The sequence below is a fragment of the Podarcis liolepis genome (genome assembly GCF_965112155.1).
Source record: "Podarcis liolepis genome assembly, chromosome: 1".
Taxonomy (NCBI): domain Eukaryota; kingdom Metazoa; phylum Chordata; class Lepidosauria; order Squamata; family Lacertidae; genus Podarcis; species Podarcis liolepis.
Window position 1 is genome coordinate 53,424,189 of NC_139554.1, and position 22,492 is coordinate 53,446,680.

A 22,492-nucleotide genomic window follows, 5' to 3' on the forward strand; every position below is an offset into this window, starting at 1 on the left:
GTCGCGATTCTGCTATAACAAAATGGAGGGGGTCTAGAACTTCCTTCCTAACCTATGCAGTTACATAGAGAGCAACAGTTCTTGCTCTTGATACAGGGAGGGTTCCTGTGTGACAGGCAGTTGCAAACCTGTCGAATTACACTTTTGTATAGACAACAAATATATTTGTAATGTGCACATATACAAACACCAAACACCAAAAATAATTAGCTTTTATATGATGAGGGCAGGGCCGGATTTAAGTTTGATGAGGCCCTAAGCTACTGAAGGTAATGGGGCCCTTTATATGTCCAGCTGTCCTTTGTCAACGACAAATTGTCGCTGTTTTTTGTGCTGAATATATGCTCTCTCTATATGCTATAGGTATCTAAAGCCATTTGCCACTGATGCTGTATGTAAGTTTTATTTTATTTGTTTTTTATCTTATATTTTGGAAATGTAGATCCAGTTTTTTTTCCTTTAATTTTTTTGGGGGACCCCCCAGGAGAGTAGAGCCCTAAGCTATAGCTTGTTTAGCTTATACGTAAATCCGGCACTGGATGAAGGGAATGTAAGTGAGATAGCCAACTTGCAATTTAACAGCCCCCCAATTTACTACTCTTTAGGTTTTTCTGAAATTGGTGGAGTGGGGCGGGAAGGCAGAAATGCATAGTTGGTATGTTAACTAACTATTCAGTAGGGATGCAAAGATGCTGAAAATGACCAAAGAGCAAAATGACCTCCCAACCAATTCCCATAATTTAAAGAATAATAAATAGTAATTTATGAATGCCTATAATCAATGTGTTTCCATGTGAGACATAGGGCACAACAGTGCAATGTGGGGAAACTTTAATCTCTAGATGAAGATTGTTTTAAGGTGATTGCTAGTGAACTCTTACCTATAACAAGAGTATGATTTAGGTCTGACCTGTAGGAAATATTTGGACTAATGAAAAAGGAACTGAACAAGATATGGGTGGTTGAGGAGGGCTGTGACCAACTGGGATGCAAAGATTCATGGGCAATGATGACAGCATTGTATCTGTCCCTGATATGCATATTTGAAACAGAGCATCTGCTGTAGAAGGACACTTAATTACATTTGGGAGACACACAACCCACCCAGCTCAAAATCAAGAGAATCTTGTTCTTCAAATGTACAGAACTCTGATGACCAGCCACAAAGCTTCAAAGTCTCCCCAGCCAACTTGCTTTTTTGAACAGTTTTTTCAAGCATTAGAAAAACCCAAAAGCATGTTATGGTTTTCAAAAACTAAGGAAATAAAATGATGGACAGTCTGTCAGATAAAAACCACAAGGGGGTGGGGACAAATGAAGGAAGGTGGGTTGGTACACCAAAGAGAGTAAAGCACCGAAAGGGGGAAAGGGCAAAGGGGGAAAAGGCAATCGTCATTTGATTTTGAGGCCTTGTGTATGTCATTTGAAGGATATGTTGGAGTAGTGGAGCTCACTCCACAGCAGCAGAAAGACTCACATCCATTCCTATTTGCAGGTATGCCTATATGCAGACTCAATGAGTACAAACACAGAAAAATAACTTATATACTGCCAGCTTGGGTAGCTCATTTGGAACAGCATGAGACTTAACCTCAGGGTTGTCGGTTCGAGCCCCATGTTGGGCAAAAGATTCATGTATTGCTGGGGGTTGGACTACTCAGAGAGTGTGTTCATGTTTGCAGCTTTAATGATATTCACCATTTAGACATTACCTCTCTTGTCAAACCCCAGTATATTAACACTTTAAAACTGTTTATGCCCAACTTGGGCAGAAGGATGAACTAAATATATTTACTTACTGCATTCTACACTACATTCCTATCCTTAGGACCCCTCCTGGCTGAGAGATGTTGTCTTTCTGTCTCATACTAAGGTTGCAGCCCTGCACACATGTACTTGAGATTGTTCAGATCAGTAGGAAAAATTTCCAAACAGACATGCACAGGACTGATATGGTATGATATTGAACCCTTCCAGCATTTCTGTGCCTAAATATTTATTTAAAGCACAATGAGGGATGATGTAAGACCTGTAAGGCAATGTGTGACATAAAGAAAGGCCTGGCCCAAGACAATGGAAAAAACAGCACCCTGTCTGTGATGCCACCAAACCGTAATAGCACCTTTCTGAAGAGCATTCTCGCGCTTACAAAAAAGTGTGCATTATAGGATAATGGCTTCCTATGCAATTACAGGCCAAAATTGTCTTCCAGAAACGGTCTTCTAATAGAAAGAGATCTTGAAAACGCTTACTTTAAGACATAAAACGTAGCTGGCTAGAATACATTTTTTTGGGGGGCAGCTTTTCAACTATGGACATTTATAAATCCATAATGAGCTTGTTGTTTCTCATTCTGTTTATTTTAGATTGATGGACAGGATGGAATCGAATGCTTAAATTTCTCAGTCACCAGAGACTGCGAAAACAGGCCTGAATCTCCTCCCTGGATATATCCTTCCTATGAATCCATACATAAACAACAACCCAACCTTCTCAGGAATTTAAGACAAACGGTAGATTGTTTTTGTGGTCTTCATTCGCTTCTTGGTAACACTAGGGCAAAGTCAACCCTGTTGACCTTTCTTCTTGCCTTAAGTGAATCACCTCTAACCACGGCTTAATGGTAGACTTGAAGCTACATAAAGGTCAGCAGATAAAGGAGGCACCGCTTAGTGCAGTAACCTTCATGGCTGCTGTCTTGTCCACGGGTACATCACATTTGTTTAATTGAGAAGTATCAATATAACTGTGGGCCAGAGAGGTCTGCAGCCCGTACACACGAGCTCTGGGTTAATGCAAAAGGTAAACGGGAAAGAAAGGAACTGCACGTTATGGACCAAACCACTTTCTAAGTGATGACAAATTAAAATTCGTTAGGCTGGTAAGGACGAGCAGCATTTTTAGTATTGGCTGGAATTTTATGAAATCATAGCTTGCTCTATGGCCATTGTGGGGGTGCCAGTTGCTGACTCAATTTATATCTGAGATTTCTCCCTTTATGCTTGCCTTAACCTAAGCCTATCCAGTGAGCATGTGTCTGCTCATCCTTGTCAACGCATTCAAAAAACCCTCCTCCACCAGATGTGAACGGTCTTCCTGCAGTATAAGAACATGAAGCAGCATTATAAGTACGTAATTGCGAGGTGGGAAGCTGAACCGTTCATACCAGCCCAGTTAAACTGCAGTCCTAGGACTATAGTTGGGCTGAATTGTCTTTCATTGTCTTATCTGAGTTGTAGGTCACGGTCTTCAACTGCACTTCTTACATACAACGAAGGGAAATCTGGGTTTATTTCAGATATGTAACAAGTTGTTGGTACTGAAATTGACGCTTTAGTTGCACACGAAGCTGAGAAAGGGTAAAACAGTATAATTTGGTTTGGATATCTTCTGTTTCAAAGGGAGAGGCCTTAGCAGCTAATTGAATGGCTAGTTTCATTTCCATTTCAACCAGGGGGGGAAATACTGCATAAACTCCCTTACCTGCCTGATTTTTAAAATGTTGTCAATCCCTTTGAGAAACCCCTTTGACCTACCCCACTCCCATACATTAGCCAAAGGCCTTTAGAAAGCACCTAGAGGCAGGAAATTCCTTTGGGCCAAAGGTGGAAAAGTGGGGAGAACACCCCGGTCTCTGCTGAGGGTTATTCTTTTTTAATTCGGCTACACTTCAATGAAACAGGAAGCAGTGCTAAAGATTATCACATCTCAGTCGAGCTTTACAGACCCCTTTGATTTCTGCAGGGTGAGGGGAGAACGTGACTCGGCCTGCCTCTCTTTTACTTCACCTTTCTTCCTCCTTTTCTTGAAAGGGCGCCTATGAAATTATATGGCCACATGCTGCCCCGCGCTAAGAAGTGATATCGACCAGCAAGTTACCTCAGCCTGGAGTTTCCTTCCCTTCCTTCTCAAAAAGACGTCTGCAGCCCCAGCCTTGGGAAAGCGCTGCACTACAGGCCCTACAAACGACGTGGCTGTTTTCTGCTCTGGTCAAGAGAGGGAAGGGAAACTGCATCGGTTTCCAGGGTCGGCGGGACGGATCTCAAGGGCGCGCGTTGTTTAGTCTCTTTGCACTCTTTTGTTTAGTCTCTCCAGACCGCTGTGACCTTTCGCGCTAACCCTGCCGCTCACGCGGTTGTGGGGTTTCTTTTCCGTGTGCGTTTACGTGTTTCTCACCTGCAGCTCCCAACTAGGCGAGTCCTCTTCTCCGTCCTCTCCCTCGGAATCCGATCTCTTCCAGAGTGAGGCCTTCCCCTCGGACCGCCAGCCCGGACAGACGGGGCCACCACCTGCAAAGGAGCACAGCGTTCTCGACGTTAGCGCTTCCCAGGGCAAACGGGATTCTTGTTGCATGGAAGGGGGGATGACACGGAGGCTGCTTCTGTGGGAAAGAGGCGAGGGAGGGAGGCAGGGACGCAACAACCTCCAGTCGAAAGAGCATCTCGCCTCTGCTTACATCGGACGTCCTTGAAACTTCTTGGGAGACACGTCGCATGGATAAGGGTGGAGGGCACGCAGAAATGGGAGGCTAAGTGGGCTAAAGGCTCCTTTAGAAAGAAAGGGAAAGTAAGTGGCTGGCTATACATTTGATTTTTTAAAAAAACCTTTCTCCCAAAGATCATTTTCTCACAATATCCCTTGCCTTTTCCGACGGGCGTTGGTTTGGCTCTTCCACCTGACTCAGCTCGTCTCGTCTTTTCAGACAGCTGTAGTCTCGGCTTTGGGCCATTCCTAGCGTGCCCTCGAAATTTAAAGGTGGGGGCATTTAAAGTATTTCGGGGATGGTGGCGTGGGGGAGTTTCTTGGAGAGGACAGATAGAACTTTTCTGCATCTTTCGAGAACAATCTCTGGTCACAAATAAGAAAAGGTAGCATAAAAGCGAGGCGTGCAGAACAGATAAAGGTTAGCCATTCACCTCCCCCTTTCCTGGGCAGGGGGAGGGGGGGAAAGCAAGTACCCCCAGCTTCCCCGCAGACTTTGCCTGCAAGGACGTGAGGATTTTTCATTGGGAGAGAAGGAAACGGAGGATGAGGCCTTGCTCGTGTTTTAGACGTGGTCTCTAGATCCTTAGGAAAGATCTCATTGACTTCACTGAGAAGAACGTCATTGATCCCCCCACCTCCCCCCCAATGAGCAGACAATCTTTCAGACTGAGTGGATCACGCCCAAATCATTGAGATTTGGAAGGCGCAAGGGCTGTTGTTGCCTACCACGTCGAGCAAGGGAGCCTGTCGCGGTTTTGCAGAGCAGAGCTGACAGAGCTTCCCTCTAGTCGAAAGCCACCCCCTCAAAATGTCCCCTCCCGCCTAAAAATATATATAAAAATACCAGTCATACGCAGTAGTGGTGGTGAGGCAAGGGGGAGACAGGCGCTATGGTTTGCTTTTGCCCTTTTAACCCGCATTGAAGAGCACGGCTTGGAAGTGGGAGAAGGAGCTCAGATTCCCGCAACTACAGCAGTTTCCCCCAGACTGGTAGCAACAGTTGGCTGCCAATGCAAAGAGCCGAAAGGAAGGGAGCTAACCCACGGTGGCTTGGTTTTTCCAAGCGTTCCTCCTCAGACACCCCTCCCCTCCCAGATTGCTTAGGTTGGGATTCTCCTGCGACAGGGATGGGCAAGACACACGCACAGCAAAGGAGAGGCTTTGGTCGTGGCTGCTCCATCCGTGCACTTCCCTCCCTTTCAAGCGCCCCTCTCTGCCCTGTGTGCGCCTTTCCCTTCAGAGATGCTCCCCAGACTCAGAGGGCTTGCTGGAGACTGGGAGGATGGGCAGAGAGGGGGGATTCGGGTGGTGGTGGTTGTGCAAGAAGGCGAAAAGCGGGGATCTTGGGCAAATGCACGTTGCTTTCGAGGTGGAGTGACCCACCTAGTGCTGCCTCCCTCAATCCAGCTCCATTGCAAGCCACCAACCCTGGCAAAGGAGGTGGGGAAGGGGAGAAAAGGTGGGGAAGAAATCCGAGGCGCTCCTTTGCTTTTGCCCTGCATCCCAGCTCAGCAACTGGGCAGACTTTTACTCTTCTCTGCAACACCACCAGCCTGTCAAACCCCCTTTTATCTCTGGAGAAACAGCAGCCCTCGGCCTCGGCTGTGTCCCTCGCCCTCAGTGTCTCCACTGCAGCCTTCTCTCCCAAGCAAGAGACGCTCCTTCCGGAGTTGAGCACTTTCTCTGTGTGATGGCTAGGAGGGGTGGGGGGTGGGGATCCTTGAGAGTTGTCAAGAGTTGGAGAAGGATCCTTCTTGGGTTTCCCACCCGTCCTCCTCCTCCTCCTTCCAAAGAGGCTTTTGCACCCAATAGGCCCTGAGATTGCGACAACCGGGCATTCATTGCACGGGCAACTTGCTGTTCGCCCCTCGTCTGGTCTGTCCGGGCCGAGGTGCATTTGTCTTCGTAGGAGGGAGGGGGGGGACCTTTCCTCCTCACCTAACGCCCCTTCTTTCTCCTGCCCACGAAATCCGACTTGCTAATTACAGCAAAAGGGGAAAGGCAAAGCAATGCAGGCTGCCTCTAACTCTCCTCGGCGCTATGTGCATGGCTAAGGAAAAGGCGAGGCAGTTTCAATAGTGCTAGACAGCTGGGCTGAGGCGGCTTCGCTCGCTACCAATCACCTCGTCCGAAAGCAACGCCTCGGCCGGGTTTCCCCCCGGATCTGGCCTTTTTTACCCCGATCGGGGCCATTTGGAGTTGGAAAAGGGGAGACCTCGGGAATCGGGGGACTGGAAGTTACCTAAAAGGAGGTTGAAAGTGATGGGGGTGGGGAATGGAGGCATCGCCTGATGACAGGAGTCTCCCCTTAAATCGGGGCCGATCTGTGAGTCCCCCCTCCCTGCTATTTATGGGGTGATCCCCCAGTATCTCACCCACTCTGAAATCGATAGAAACCTCCCTCACCCTCCCCATCTTAAAGAGAGACTTGTCGACACTTGTCTCTCAATTCAGTGGAGGACTTACACATCCAACTCCATCCCTGGTGGGATAGAGGAGGATGGGACACATCACACACCCTTCTGGCGTGGGAGGGGGCGTCCTCTGAACTTTTGAGAAAGTTTTATTGTATTTTATTCTGTGAAGGTTTTCTTTAAAAAAGAAAAAAAAGGCAATAGCATGAAATCATCCACGGAAAAGAGCAAGCAGAAGTCGATTAAGAAAGTTAACCTACGAAAGGATCGTGGGAGTGGGGACAAGGGTGGGGGGGAGTTTAATTCTCTCGAGACACACACGCTGGGTGGGGGAGAAGGGGGTCGTGGGGTTACAGAGGAAAAGGGAAAGGAGAGGCGGCGGTGAGGGGGGGGGGAGCCCAGAAAATCTAGATAAGTCCGAGGCTCGGCGGTCGCGCTGCTGCTCCTTCGGCGAAAGCGCCCTCCGCGAATGCTTTTTGGGGTAAGGGCTTCCCGGCTAGGTAGTTATATACAGCAAGCCCAGACCGCAAAAAGATTCGCGAAGGACAAAGTCTCCCGTGGCTTCCTACATCCATCCATCCGGCTGCCACCAAAACGGGGAAAAAAATTCAAATATCCAAGGCACCCCAAGACGGTCGACGGCTGCTTTCCCAGACACTATCGGGATCACACCATCCGCCCCATCGTCCATTCACGCACACACGCTCCATCCCCACCGAGTCCCTCTGCAAGCCCAAACCGAGAGATCCAACTCAGGAGAGTCTAGGAGGTGGGGAAGGGGAAGGGGGGGTTTCCCTTGGCCCAGCCCTTCACATCCAGCCCCCGCTCCACCGCCTTCCCCCTCCCCGCGAAGGGGCCGGGAGCAGGGGCTTGCAGAATCAGGGGGCTCTGTGAGCAAGGCAGAGTTGGGAATGCGCTCCCCCCACACCCCTCCATCGTTCTGCTCCCGAGCAGAGGGTCTAGCGCTGTGCACGGACGCTGCGTAAAGAGAAAACTCTCCCCCTGAGCACTAAATAAATAGAGACGAGGCCGGCCGTTCATTGGTGCGGGCTAAAATCGTCATTCGCCAATCAGGAGGAGCCTCACATTTCTCTCCCTCTCCCTCTTCCCCCTCCCCAGAAAAAGGGGAGGGGGAAGAGCGAGAGAAAGGAACATTTCCATTTCTAATTATTCAACAAACCCTAGACAAGACCACGCTCCATAGTGTTGCTATGCCTGCTAGACTTATCCTTGCTGTCTGCCCCGGGGTTGGAGATGGGGAGGGTTGGGGGATAGGAGCAGGGGTTTGAGAAGGCACTTGCAAACAGCCTGCAAGGCATCAAACCGAGCAGTTAGGCTTCACAACACAGCACAACAAAACACTTACCCCAAGGACCTGGTTGTGCGCCATGTGGGCGCAAGAAGCCACAAGTCAAAAGTTCAGATCCGCTGAGGGTAGCCTGATCCCTTCAGTCACCAAGTCGTGCCACCCAAGGAAATGCCCACTGGGGGAGGTCAAGCAGTGGCCATCGCTGATCCATCGGCTGGATAACTCATAGTGAGATCCAACTGCGTTGGGATGACTAGGAAGGTTGCTGGAGCGCTGGGGGCAAGAGTCCCATTGCCTCCTCTGGGGGCAAGAGTCCCAGTGCCTCCTCTGAGCCTCTGCTCAACACCCGCAGACAGACTGGGGGACGGGGGTGGCGGGTGGAGGGGGAAAGAAACGCCTCCCCAGCTAAAAGTTGCGAGAGCACGACACTGAACTAACTCCACAGGTCTTCTGGGAATGGGAAGCCTGGCGAAGGTGCTTCTCCTCTGCCGCAGCTCGAGAGTGGCCACTTTGCCACGGAGTTCCCTAGGCAAAGTTCGAGAAGAAGGCATCCTCCTCTACCGAGAGTCAACACGAGTCAGCCCAAGAACTTGGAAGTTCCCTTCCTGGTTGCCTGCACCCCGCAGCTACAATGACGCCTCAAGAGCACAGGAGTTCCTACCGGGAGATCCAAAAGTCCCTACCTTCTCCGTTGCCTTTCCCCCCAAGCAAATCCACCCCGAGAAGCAGCGGCGGCGGCAGCAGCAGCAGCAGCAGCAGCAGCAGCAGCAGCATCACCAGCCCTCCGGCAGCAGCAGCAGCAGCAGCACCGCAGCCTCGTCGAGATGCAAGCTCCTACTGAGCCCTACCTGCTTCCTCTTTCCCTTCAAGTACTGCTGTTGCTGCTACGGATTCGCTCCCAACTTGCTTTGCTTGAGACTGGCACCTCTCGCAGACATGGGGAGCGAGGAGCGGAGGAAGGACAACAAAGTTGTAAGCCCCCTCCCCTTTCCCCCCTTCACTTACCTTGCTTGCCAGGCGCTCAAGCAGCCATTGAGTAGGATAGGATCCTTGCTTGGAGGTGCAGGAAGCAGCATCTCCCCCAGAGTATGTGTGCCTGTGCGTGTGTGGGGTTTTAGGGTGGTTTCCCCCCCTTTTGTTTTTAAAGGAAACTCGTGGCAAAGCTTCCCTTCCTCCCATGCATGTATAAACTACTGTAGTGTGTGGGAGGGTCACGATCTTGCTAAGTGCAGAAAATTTTCCCAGGATTAACCCCTTCCTCTCCGGCCTCCTCCTTCTGCAACTTGTTGCAGATAGGTGTGTGTGTAGTGTGTGTGTGAATATATATATATATATATATATATATATATATATATATATATATATATATATATATATATAGTATCTGAAACACACACATGCGGATCAGGAAGCAAAAAAGCAAGCAAGCAAGCAAGCCTCGGAGGAGTCCAGATGCCCCCCTGACGCCGTTTTGATTGGATGGTCTTTTCATGTAGAGGGGACGTCTCAAGTCGAAGTCACGATTCCTCCTCAGTTTGGAACCATCTGTGACTGGAGCCATGACGCAGCCAGCACACATTACTCACTTTTACAGTCACGACTTGGAAATCCGTGCAGTTTGCAACCAAAATTACACCGCCACCATTGAATTATTTAATAGGATCCAGTTAAGGGTAATCTTATGCATTGTGCCAGTAGATGTGCGAGGACGATCTGGCAAAAGTGAGGGTAGGGTAGGGAGATCTGAGGGAAGGGGACGCGAGGGTGGGTACTCGGAAAGGACCGGCAGCTTTTGGTTTGCTTGTAATGACTTTCACAGTTTGTGTGTGTATATAATTCATTGATGTCCATATGGAACGGAATGTCAAAGTATTTGGAAGCACTTTGCTTGTTCTCAGACGACCCATTTGTAAATACAGACACGAAAGCCCAAGAAAAGGATGGCTTCTCTATACATCATAGGGACATCAGTGGGTGGTGTGCTCAGCAATTGATTCTTAGGCTTGCGTTGTCTCAGCGGCAAGAAATGTCCAAGCTATTGCATGCAATATGAGCCAAGGCAGCTGTGACCAAGCCTATTTATCTATATCCATCCTACAATGCTTTCCCGGTGGTCATTACTGCATCTCTCTCATTGTCTGCAAGAATCGTAAGTGATGCTGGGCTTTGCGTGTGGTAGGTCCTTTATAAATACAGTTGATTCTGCTGCTTGCTTTAAATCCCCTTCCTTCACTGTTACCTGCTTTAAATCCCCCCCATCGCTTCTTGCTGACTTATGGCTGCAACTAAAAGTGCCTCCCCCTTGGGAATACAGCCACCCTTTTCCCGTTGTTGAGACAAATAGATGCATGCATGTGAGTGTTGCGCTGTGTCTCTGTTTCAAAGCACTCAGATGACATGGCTTTTGCCTAGCTAGAATGTCTCTGAACCGGCATGGTCACTGGCTAACGAGAACATTCCCGGCTTCAGGAAGGTACCGGAGGGTGATTGATGCTTGTCTCGTCAAGGTAATGGAGCATCTGCTCGGTACATACCACAACAAATCCTCAACACCCCACTTTTAGTCATTCCACCAACTCATCTGGTGAGGATCTCTCTAAGGAGGCGAAGGAAGGGCAATAAGAAACACACACACACACAACACGATAGGCAGAAGGTGTGGGCATTTTGGAGGGGATAAACGAGGTGGGAGGAGAAGGGGTGAGTCCAAATAAAACAACCTATAGACTGTTCTTTTGAGAGGCACCATCATCAGGTGCGGGCTATTTCAAACGCACGGGCGGGAAAGGGGCAGGCAAGTCTAACCAGAGCGGCGCTTTTACGCACCCGATGGGAAAAACTGACTTAGATGGGAAGCGCCCAGCATTTAACGAACAACTTCTGTCTCCCACCATCTCACCGTAGCCCCTCACCCACCCACCTGTCCGCCTCCCCTGGCATACGTGCAGTGAGGGTGACCTAAGCGAAAGCAAGGTAACAAGGTCGAGCTTCTGCAGAGGCAAAGAGCCACAAGCAGAATGGGCTGCTGTTTCAGCACCCGTATCCACGGACAGCTCCCAGCAAGCGCCGCTTGGGTGGCTTCTTAGCAGAGCGCGAGGAAGAGCAAATTGATAGTGTCAGCATATTCCATGATCCCTTTATGCAATCTACAGAGAGAATCTCTCTCTCTCGCTCCGTCTCGGTCTCCGTCTCTCTCAAGCTACACAGGAGCCTTGCCATTAGATTGCGTCTAGCCACCCTTCCGGGGGAAAAAAAGACTGAGAGCTCGAGAAAGAGGGACTCAATAGCGCCGACAGAGAGGGAGAGAGAGAGTTGCAGCTTGCTATTGATTCAGAGATTTACCGACAGGGTGATTCCCCTTTCTGCAAGAATTCCCTGTGTCTGGGTTCCGTGCATGCACCAAATTCGTTAAGCAGACGAGTATGTTCCACTCTCCCCTCCCTCTTCCTCCACCCTCCCCCTTTAATATAAAAATAGCAAGAGAGACAAAATAAACCCAAGCATGCATAAAATAAAGGCAAGATTCACCGTCACTCTCTCTGCAGCATGCACAAGAAATATTACTACTTACCCAAACGGGAACTCCTTTGGTAGGAATGGGAGGGGAAGAGAGTTGGGGGTAGGGAGTGAAGGGAAAGTGGTGGTGGTAGGAGCGAGGGGGGGGGGAGAGAGAGAGAACGTACAGACAGAGAGAGGGGAAAATCCAACAATTAATTTCCAGACAGTAGTTGGGAAAAATATACTGCGGTGATGTCCAGGTTTTCTTCCACCCGCGCTGGCGTTTATATACAAGTGCAACTCTCTGTCTATTTCTGGAACGCGATCAAAACCCTGATGCTATTTTTAGCAAGTGCTGGGGAGAAAAAAAAATCCACACAAAGGCATTTCGCTGGAACGTTACGTCCAAAATATTAAATGTGCATTAAGTCTCCCACCTGCCCCCAACTCCCCCACCCAGCTTCTTTCTCCTTCACCATTCAGAGTTGTTTTAGGTGCAACGTTGCAGAGAATTTAAAGGGCTGATATTGATCGCTTTCCATATTGCCCTATTGCTCAACCTTGCCCCCCCCATTCACAGATATGTTGAATATGACTCTCTGCCTGTTGCCTTGCAAGCATTGTTGTGTCTGCGTTCTTGCTGTGTCTTTAATAAAGTAAACGTAAAAAAAAAAACAAAAAACAGAGGCACACACAACAGCCATGCACTACTTTACCCTCATGCACAAATGTGGCATTCAAGCAAGCTTGCTTGTTTTTCTGAGAAAGAGAGAATCTTGCAGAGTGAATTACACAGCACAAAGAAAGGTTGTTTTTAACATTCTTCTTTCTCCACCCCAGTTTTTTTTAAAAAAATCCTTTGTCTTGAGACTAAAGAATCTATAAACACACACACACACACACACACACTAAAAGAACGTGCATGTGTGTGTGCGCGATTGCGTTCTAGTAATTCACTACGAAGGGAGATGGGGAAAAATAGAACCATTAAGGCTTGCAGGCTACAAGAAGCCAGCCTGAGACTCCTTTGCAAGGCTGCGTCAGTTATCAGCTATTGACGTCACGTTCAGATTCTCCTCTTCAGAGGCTCCAGTTCATCATAAAAGATGTCTGTGCTTGGAGCTTTTGTGCTTGCAGAAAAGCACTTCAAATCTGGGGGAAAGAGTTAATTAGCAAGCCCCACAATTGGTGTGTGTGTTGCACCTTTTTGTACATTATGTGTGTGTGTGTACACACACACACACACACACACACACACACTGCATGGGGGAAGAAAGGAGGAAAGGGGAGACAAAGGTGTTTTTGGAGTGTTGTGTAGGGAGCTGAATATATTTCAAAACATCTCCTAGAATCGAGCTGCAAAAGAAGCCAAAGCATACTATATATGCACATTGTGCAGGGACATTTCCTATGGTATCTCTTGTATTTTGATGTAGCAGAGCAGGGGGAAGGGATGTAAAACCTGAGATTTTGCATATTTGTCAAGCAAACAGGAGGGGGAATGGTAGCAGCATTTTAACAGCCCCTCCCTTGTACTCACACACCCACACACTGAAAACTGGGGAGGGGGGGAGAGAATAATGTTCAGCACCCACCTCCTGTACACACAGAGACACATATACAACACACACACACCTCTCACTCTTTTATTTGGCTACAGTAGCAAAAGCCATATATTGATAAAGCTGGGATTAATTCTGTATATTTGTCAGGCAAACAGCCCCGTCTCCTAGAGTGACGCAAATAACAGATTCTATGGCTCTGGCTTTCTATATTCTGCACCCACGCACTCTGCTTGGTCTCCCACGGAATCAGCTACAGAGAGCAATGATCCAGATTAGAGGGGAGGGGGAAGAGAGAGAGAGAGAGAGGCAAAAAGAACAAATGAAATTGCAATTAAAAATCATAATACTGCTATAGGTCTCTAAGCACAAGACTAAATCTGATGTTACAGAGGTACACACACACACACACACACACACACACACACACACACGAAACCTGTACCCATCTATCAAACAGCAATCAACCCCAAGAAGATTGTCATATTGACAAATTTAGAGTTTATTTGGGAGAGGTATTTCTTCCTCACATATATCCCCCCCCCAATCTCCATTACAAATATGTGTCTGCAAAGACCCAGATTACAAGCACTGGCAGGAAAAATAAACACTGAGGTTGAAAGATAGGTGTGGGTGGAGAGGGAAAACCACGGTATATCCTCAAGTGGATTAATCAGGACCTTTAAAGCAGAATGGGCATTTCCTTCCTTTTTCTTTTTTAAAAAAACATCCCCCCCTCTCCCCGCATCTTCAAAGAAGCACTCAATGGGCTGTTGCTATATTTAAAGATCTCGTGTTTGTGGGAGGATGACACGAGGCATCTGGGCAAAAATGAAAAATGTGGGATACGGTACTAAGAAAGCACGCACACACGCACATACGCATCCAAGGGGAACAGAAAGTTCTGTGGATCAGAGTGGAAACCACAAGTGTTGAAAGGTACATCCTGCACCATACAATCAAATGGATATTTCTTTCCAACCAGTCCACTCCACTTTTTGTCTGCCCAAATGAAAAAGGACGCTCAGACACATGAAGTTATTTACAGTCTAAACCACACACACACACACACACCTATGCACAGCTGTGCACAAGCACACACACATACACACTGTGTATATAACTGTGCCAGTTATTATCAACTTTTTAATAGTAGACAATATATCGTATAACATCCATACATCGTCGCTGTGGAAGTAACAAGAGAACCAGCATAGCCAACGACTTCCACTGAGGCAGCAACTTTGGGGTATTTCATACACCTAGATGAAGAGATTACATCTAAAATGTTGCTAACATGAGGGAGACTTGTTTGGCTTTAAAAACACACCATGCTGCACTCTTTGTCTTTGGGCAGCTGTGATCAGATGCAGTGACATTGCATGTCCCCATGTACCTCAGTCAGTCAGTCAGTCAGTCTGTCTCCTTCAATTATGACTCACCTCTCTGCCAGAAGGCACCCTAGGTGGCATGCAACAATTAAATCAATACAAAATCCCCATAAAGCATTATGAATCTATGGTAAGCTAACAAAAGCAGCAGCTTACTTTCCCTTTTGCTAGCCTGACTCAAATAGCCAACTTTCCGTCATCTTTTTTTGTTTAAAGGCTATACACAAGATTACATGGCCTTGATGAAATATTAGGAATATGTTTCTAAAATAGCAAATTCATGCAGGGGAACAGCCTAGGATGGGCAAGCTTAAAGTAAACCCAGTACTGAATTGGGTTCAGTAAACCCTGGTATCTGAAGAAGTGTGCATGCACACGAAAGCTTATACCCAGAACAAACTTAGTTGGTCTCTAAGGTGCTACAGGACAATTTTTTAATTTATTTCGACTGCATCAGACCAACACGACTACCTACCTGAATCCAGTACTGAACTATTAGTACAAACTATTAGTACAAACATTAGACACACACATACATTCCCCAGCTAGGCCTTCATTTCTCCAACAAAGAGCTTAACAGTCATCAGGGTTAATAAAGCCATCCTCTTATGGTATGGCCCAGCCAGTATAGGTTGATGGGTCCTATTATACAAAACATGAAAGTAGCAATGCAGATGGACTTGTTTTGGTGGCAAAAATTAGAATTAACACAGAACTAATTACATCTCCCTGATACATCAGGCTATGCAGTCTAGATTATTTTGCAGTTTAGATAGCCAGGCTATAATATGATAGTGTTTCTCTCCTTGAATTAAAAACAGGGCTGCCATGGGTATTCAGAGATCACTCCTCTTCATTATTCCATGTTCTACAAGGTTTTTGAAAGATGGGAGTATGCTCAGCTTTTTCTAACAGGAACTATTTTGACTTGGTAAAGTGGACACAACTGTCCACAGTCTCAGTCTCATTTGGTGTGTGCTGCCTTCTGCACACATCACCTGTGAAAGTACCAAACCTCAAGAAATGCTTGTTTCGAGAGCATGGAATCTTTTAGCAAGCCACCCCTGATGTTCTCGCTTCTCTAGATCATTATTTGCACTAAAAGGAGACTTTATCTTTCAATTTGATATGTTATGGTTATCAGCAATCTTTTGCTTTCCAAAGAACTAAGGCTTGATGATAACAGGGATATAATGAAATCAACAGACCTCCCACTCATTCCTCCATTTTGAAGAGTATTATCATTCTTACTCAGATGGAATTGTGATGGCCACTATCAGATAATGGAATAATATTATACCACTAGAGCTATCCCAGGTGCAGAAATAGGTTCAAGCTTTTTTAATGGGTATGCTCCACAAATCAAAGCACCCCCAACCATTTCATACCCCTGTCCTTTGAATAATGAGTCTGAAAAAAGAGAGTGCTTTAAAGAATATACATAGCCATACCTGGTTTTAAGTTCCCTTAGTCTTTGAAACACAGAGAGCTATTCTTATCAACACTCAGAATTTTTGAATGAATTGATGAAGAAGAAATTTAGGAATAGGGAAAAGAGAGAGTGATGTCTAGATTTGTCTTTCTTTGGCCAAACCAACATCAAAGGTCCACCTTTTACCAAAGTCTCTTCCGAACCCTTGTTGGTTTTCACTTTTGGTAGTTGTGTCTATGCCCTACTACTGCAGAGTGCTGAAGAGGTACTCTGCCATTGTACACTTTCTTAATGGAAGATTATTATATACTCTTGATCCACTGGTGCTTGCGCATATATCCTGAGATGAAAGGTGTTTGTTAAAAACACCCCGATACTGCTTTTCATCTATAAGTCTTCCAGAGTGGTTAACAAATCTGAAGATAGGCCACCATTTTGCCATTTGTAATTATAGGAAAGTGATTGATATAATCCAGTGTACACCCTATGGAATACCAAAGGGTCAGCATTATCATCTTATTTTCTTTACTTACCTTGCACAACAGACCTCACCACCAGTCTTTCCAGTTGAGAAATGAGTTGCTCAGATCTAAATAGGTTTCATCTTTTGAAATTAGTTACCTATCGTGTGAGACCATAATATAAAGGCAGGAAAAAACTTTGAAAACTATCCCTTCAAATACTGGTTTGAGAGAACGTACGTTACACTGGAAATGGAGAAACCCACATGACAGAAGGCCAAATGCTGTTATAGTTGTTATTAATAGATATGGCTTCTGTTAATAGAGTTTGAATAGAGTAGAAAATCCAGGCCTTCTCCCCAAGAAAGTGGATTAGACATTGCACATCAATGTCATCATTACATATGTGCAAAAAACTGTGTTTCATCAATAATCTACAGCCAGTTTTAACATTTAAGGATAACCCAACATATTACATCATCTGCTGTATTTTGTATCTGATAAGATGAATTAATTTCTATATTTATTGTAATTAAATAATTTTAATATTATATATATTTTGTTAATACAGGGATATTAAATGGTAGGGCTGGATAAATGTCTGACTGAGACCTTGGGGACCTGCTGCTGTTCAGAGTAAATAATAGTGGCAAGATGGACCAATGACCTTTGCATTTCCAATAATACAAATCATGGAAGTTTCTTTAGCTATATGACTGTCCAGTGTTGAAGGCAGTGCATTCTGCACAGGATCAGAGCAACATATCTTTTAAATAGTAATTCACTTGTTTTGGGCCTAGTCGAGATATTTAAAAATACACCGCAGGTGGGATTGAGCGCTTGCAAACTTTGTCTCAAATCATGCCCTTTCTAAACCCATGAAGAAATTGCAAGGAGTGAAAAGTAATTGGAATTTAGAAAATAAAGTGATCAGCATAATGAAATCAAGAAGAGAGCACACTATTGAAAGAAGTGACAACACTTTAATTTCTCATCAAGAAAACAATAACCAAAACCTTGTTTTTCAAATATATTGATAGTGAATTCACCTTGGGTTTTTCTTTTTCTTTTTACTACAGTTGTTGCTGACATTTGATGTACACTGAACTTCCTACAAACAAGATCCATGGCCCTTATAATGAACAAACCTCTGGCCATGGTCTTGAGAAAATTGTATACTGATGAAGGTATAAGTATAAAAGATAGGTAAAAGCTGTAGATTTGCTTCCAAGTCTTTGGAGTAAGAAAAGCAGAGAGGCAGTTAATGGAAGGCACCCTTGTTTCCAAAACTGTAAATACTGTATATAAATTCAAAGGAAGGAATATGCATAAATAATAACCAACCAAACCATGGACAATATTTAAAATATTCAGAAATGTCTTTGTGTTACTTAGTTCACGGGAGTAAATTTACCTTCAGAAAATGGATCATCACCAATGCTAGTCCTATTAATTCTAGTGGGTCTACTCTGAGTAGGACTAGCACTGAATACAAATCAATATATAGTTGCTGTTCAGTAGAGTGAAAAAATGCATGAGGAGATAGTAAGGATTTCTGTAGTCTAGCCTTCCCTAATTGTATGCCCTCCAGAAGTTTTGGACTGCAACTCCCATCATCCCATCCCTTTAGTAATGCCAGCTGGGGATGATGGAAATTGGAGTCAAAACATCTGAAGGACATCAGATTGAGGAAGGCTGTGCAGTCCATTGAAGGCATGGCTGAGAAGGAAATGAAGAATGTAGAGTTACAAGAGCAGGATTAGCTGAACCAGTTACAGTTCCTTCTCAGAATAGCATACTATACATCTTACTCGGCTATGAGTGATTGCCAAAGGAAGGAAGTTTGTACAGTACAGTTACAAACTTAATTTGTTCTGGAGGTCCGTTCTTAACCTGAAACCATTCTCAACCTGAGGTACCACTTTAGCTAATGGGGCCTCCTGCCGCCGCCGCGTGATTTCTGTTCTCATCCTGAGGTAAAGTTCTTAACCGAGGTACTACTTCCGGGTTAGCGGAGTCTGTAATCCGAAGTGTTTGTAACCTGAGGTGTTTGTAACCCAAGGTACCACTGTACTCCCAGTGCCATTTAACTGATTTATAACGTGGTGCTCATCTGTCATAAAACTTGTACTTTGTGTGTGTAAGATTCCAGGTTTAGACCCTGGCAAATCCAATTAAAGGAATTCAGATGCAGGACTGGAAATCATCCCTGATACCCTGATGAGTTGTTGCTAGTCAGAGGAAACAATGCAGGACAGTTTGCAACGCTGACCTGACAGTATAAGGCAGCTTCATGGATTTATCTATTCACTTCTCATTGCAAATTGTTAAGCTCTACGGGAGTATTATGAATATACTATTAAAGGCATGATTGTTTTGCCCATCATATTACCATTTATCTGCACAATTGTTGAGCAAGTAAGTCATTCTTTCTAGCAGTATCCCATAACCAAAAGATTCAGAGTATGAGATGGAAGTTCCTATGAATCAATATAGAAATCAAAATTAATCAGCCTTAACAGCCTTATACGTAGTGAAGACTGTGATCCTTTCTGGTGGAGGATGGAGAAACAAATCGAAAATTTCTACAGTTCATTAGATTCTAAATTTTAATTGTTAGTAAGCATGATCTTTTAATCACTGACAGCATTAAGACCAATCTCTGCCATATAAAGCAGAACTAAATAAGTGATTGTATCAACTATAGGTAGACTATATAATACCCACAGAACACTTCCTAGCAACATACAAACCTGTCTGCTGGGATTCTGCTTCACTTACCTAGCACTCTAATCCTAAGGACAATAAGTCCCTTTGGATAAATGAAACATTATTCCAAGTAAATTGGGCGTGGATTGGGATACAAGACTTAGCACTGACTTTTTCCATTTAAACAAAACTCCTATATCTTTCAGCGTCAAGAGGATGATTTTGTTTATCACTGGAGGAAGGTGGCTTGGGGAACCACAGTAGGAAGGGATTGTTATCATTATGTACTGCTTGTGGGCCTTCCATAGGCAACTGGCTGGCCACTGCGAAAAGCAGGATGCTGAACTAAATAAGCATTTGTTCTGATCCAGCAGAGCTCTTCTTACTTACATTCTTACGACAAGTGTATAAACAGAAGATGAAGCATTTGCAAGGCAGAGTTTCTTAGAGATCCAAGCCACAGTATCAAAATATTTAAAAGACAAACACAGGACAAATGAGAAAATAATGTGAAAGACTCACATGAAGGACCCATCCACCTGCAATGCTCTTTGGAGGATGTTCTCAATGAAATTCTTCAAAATCAACCCTTAGCTTTATTTTCTTGCACTATCATTGGTCTATGATGTATCCGTTTAAGTTTTGTTATGGTTATTTGACCAAAGTTAAGATAGCATGGCATCCATCCTTTTTGCCTCTCTGTTCTTGGGTGTCAACACTACTGTAGAATGCAGTCCTAACTTAGGGAAAGTAAGTCATGTTAAACAGTGGAACTTTCTTCCAATTTCTGAAGCTGCTGGAATGTGACAGTGTTTAGCTATCTTAGTTAGTAAAGTGGATATTTCTCTATGATGGTCCTGCTATTGTAGAATTCCATGCAGCTGGACCCGTGTCAAATGCCTATAATTCAGGCTTCTTGGGAGGCTCTAAAGACCTATCTTTGGTTCAGTTAAACTTCTAGCCATGATCCTTATTAGCTGGGTTGATGATCTGGTTGATCTATGTTTTTTCTGATGCAGTTTTTTTAAAAAAAATGTGGATTGTTGCTGAGTTGTGGATTTAAGTTTTTAATTTTTGTATCACTGATCTTTTTATCTTTTGTTGTTTTTGATTATAAGGCATTTTGAATGGATATTTGCCTAGAAATGCTCTTAGAGCCATGAACATGGGTTATGAATAGGGATAGATGGATGAGACTGTTTCCGATTCATGTTGATTTTTGCACATGTTTATTCGTAAGTCCATTCTACCCCATTTCCACACAAATCTGCTTTTTTAAAAAATAAAAAATAAAAATCTATATAAATACTTGTGTCTAAATGCATATTTTATTACAAGATATGTTTTTAAATGCATTTTATGCTCTACCAAACTATTTTATCCTACTTATTTTTATGCATTTTTATTTTCATTTTGAACTGATAACCATACTGCAAAAGTGTGGAACATGAAGCATAACTACATTCGAATCCAAGAGAGGCAGATGAGGTCAGTTTGCTTTAAAATGCAGACTGAATTAAACTTTTCACCATGCCTAGTTAGGAAAGCTTAGAATGTCATTATTTCACAAGAAATGTAAAATGCTGGTTTTCAAAACTGTTAGGTTCCTCAAAAACTTATCAGGGGTTCCACAACGTGAAGATCAATAGCAGCAGACAAATTTCCCAAATAGATATATTGACCTCTATCCCCAGTCTTTTCCTCCTGCAACATCCATTCACAGGGATGTGTTGGGAATGTTTATGGCCTTAGCTTCCATTCACAATGCTTAATGGCAGGCTGAACAGTACTCAAATAAAGTACAGCACAGGACTCACAACTGGGTAGCATCACTACAACCATGCATATTCATGGCAAAACCAACTAAGAAGCAGGTTTCATTATGCATGTTTGGGCTAAGGGTGAGTCCCAGGTCTGAACTTAAGTTGCAGACCCTCCAAGTGTCCCTATTTTCCAGGGACGCCCCTGATTTAGAGAAGCCATCCTGGTTTCCGATTTGATCCTGGAATGTCCCACTTTTCCTTAAGATGTCCCTATTTTCATTGGAAAAATGTTAGAGGGTATGGAGTTATCCAACCCATGAGCCATCTGAAGGTAATCCTGTAGAGGGAAGTGTTTTTTTATGTTTAATGTCTTATTATGTTTTTATGGATGTTGGAAGCTGCCCAGAGTGGCTGGGGCAACCCAGTAAAATGTGTGGGGTATAAATAGTAAAATTATCATTACAGAATGGGACGTCCCTGTTTTCACCGGATAAATGTTGGAGCATATAAAGTTGCAGCCTATTCCTCTAGAACAAAGGTGAAGAACTAGTAGTCTTCCAGATGCAGTTGAACTCCAGCTCTTATTTAGACAAGCCTACCTAGATGTTTAGAAAGTTTGTATGAAATGTTATTTGATCTAGTCTATTCTATTGTGGTTTTAACTTTCTGTATGTTTTAAATCATGGTAATAATTTTTTAGTGATAATTTTATTGTTTTTGCAAATCACATTGAGGGTTATTTTTTCTCAAGTGGTATATTAATTTTATGAAACAAACTCCCATCATCTACAGCCAGTATGGCCAATGGTCAGCGATGGTGGGTGTTGCAGTACGAAAACATCTGGAAGGTGACATGATTCCTTTCAAAAAGGTTCCTTGAAAGCAAGAAATTTGACTACCAGTGCTGTAGAGACACTGAGAATAACATAACTGCTTCTTTAGTATATGTAAATATGAAATTTGTTAAGTGTTAAGGCCTTCTTGAGCACCATTCTTTTTCAATTTCCAACATAGCATAACGGTATTTGGTACCATTTTCTATATCCAGCAACAATGGATGTGATGGGGTGTGAGGAACGGAGAAGTCTAGACAAACTCTTCTTGAATGAAGACTTTTAAGAAAGATCCATAAAAAGATTTTATGGGTGGATTTCAGTCAGGGAATTCTTGACTGAAAATAAGTAGTAATTTATTTATTTTTTAAGTGAAACCTGGCAAAAACCTCCATATATTTTTGTTGTTGACAGCAAGTAGAGGAATGATCTATTGTCATTACCAGTCAAGTAGCCATAATGTATTTGATAAAATATTAAGCAGGACACACCCCTTGACCAACAATCAAATATTTCAACTCTTCAGCTGGTTACTCGTAGTTAAATGAGAATTTGGACTTCATGGTTGTTTTTAATTGCTTTGCTGTTTTCACCGGCTCTTTCTTTGGTTTATTGTTGTTTTTGTTATTTTTTCA

At 44.3% G+C, this 22,492-nt stretch overlaps 1 protein-coding gene across 2 annotated transcripts in view; it reads right to left on the reverse strand.

Annotated features, from left to right (window-relative positions):
- LOC310688985 (uncharacterized protein) overlaps window positions 1-22,492 on the reverse strand; it is a 102,450-nt gene that overhangs the window by 74,578 nt on the left and 5,380 nt on the right. Inside the window, exons 2-3 of one of the 2 annotated variants that reach the window (XM_083466166.1) lie at window positions 11,780-11,793; window positions 4,177-4,289 (exon numbers count right to left, since the gene is read on the reverse strand). In XM_083466166.1, the coding sequence (XP_083322292.1) occupies window positions 4,177-4,289; window positions 11,780-11,793 (127 nt within the window). Of the gene's footprint in view, window positions 1-4,176; window positions 4,290-9,213; window positions 9,510-11,779; window positions 11,794-22,492 lie in introns of those variants that run through there. The other variant, XM_083466165.1, reaches the window with a different exon arrangement.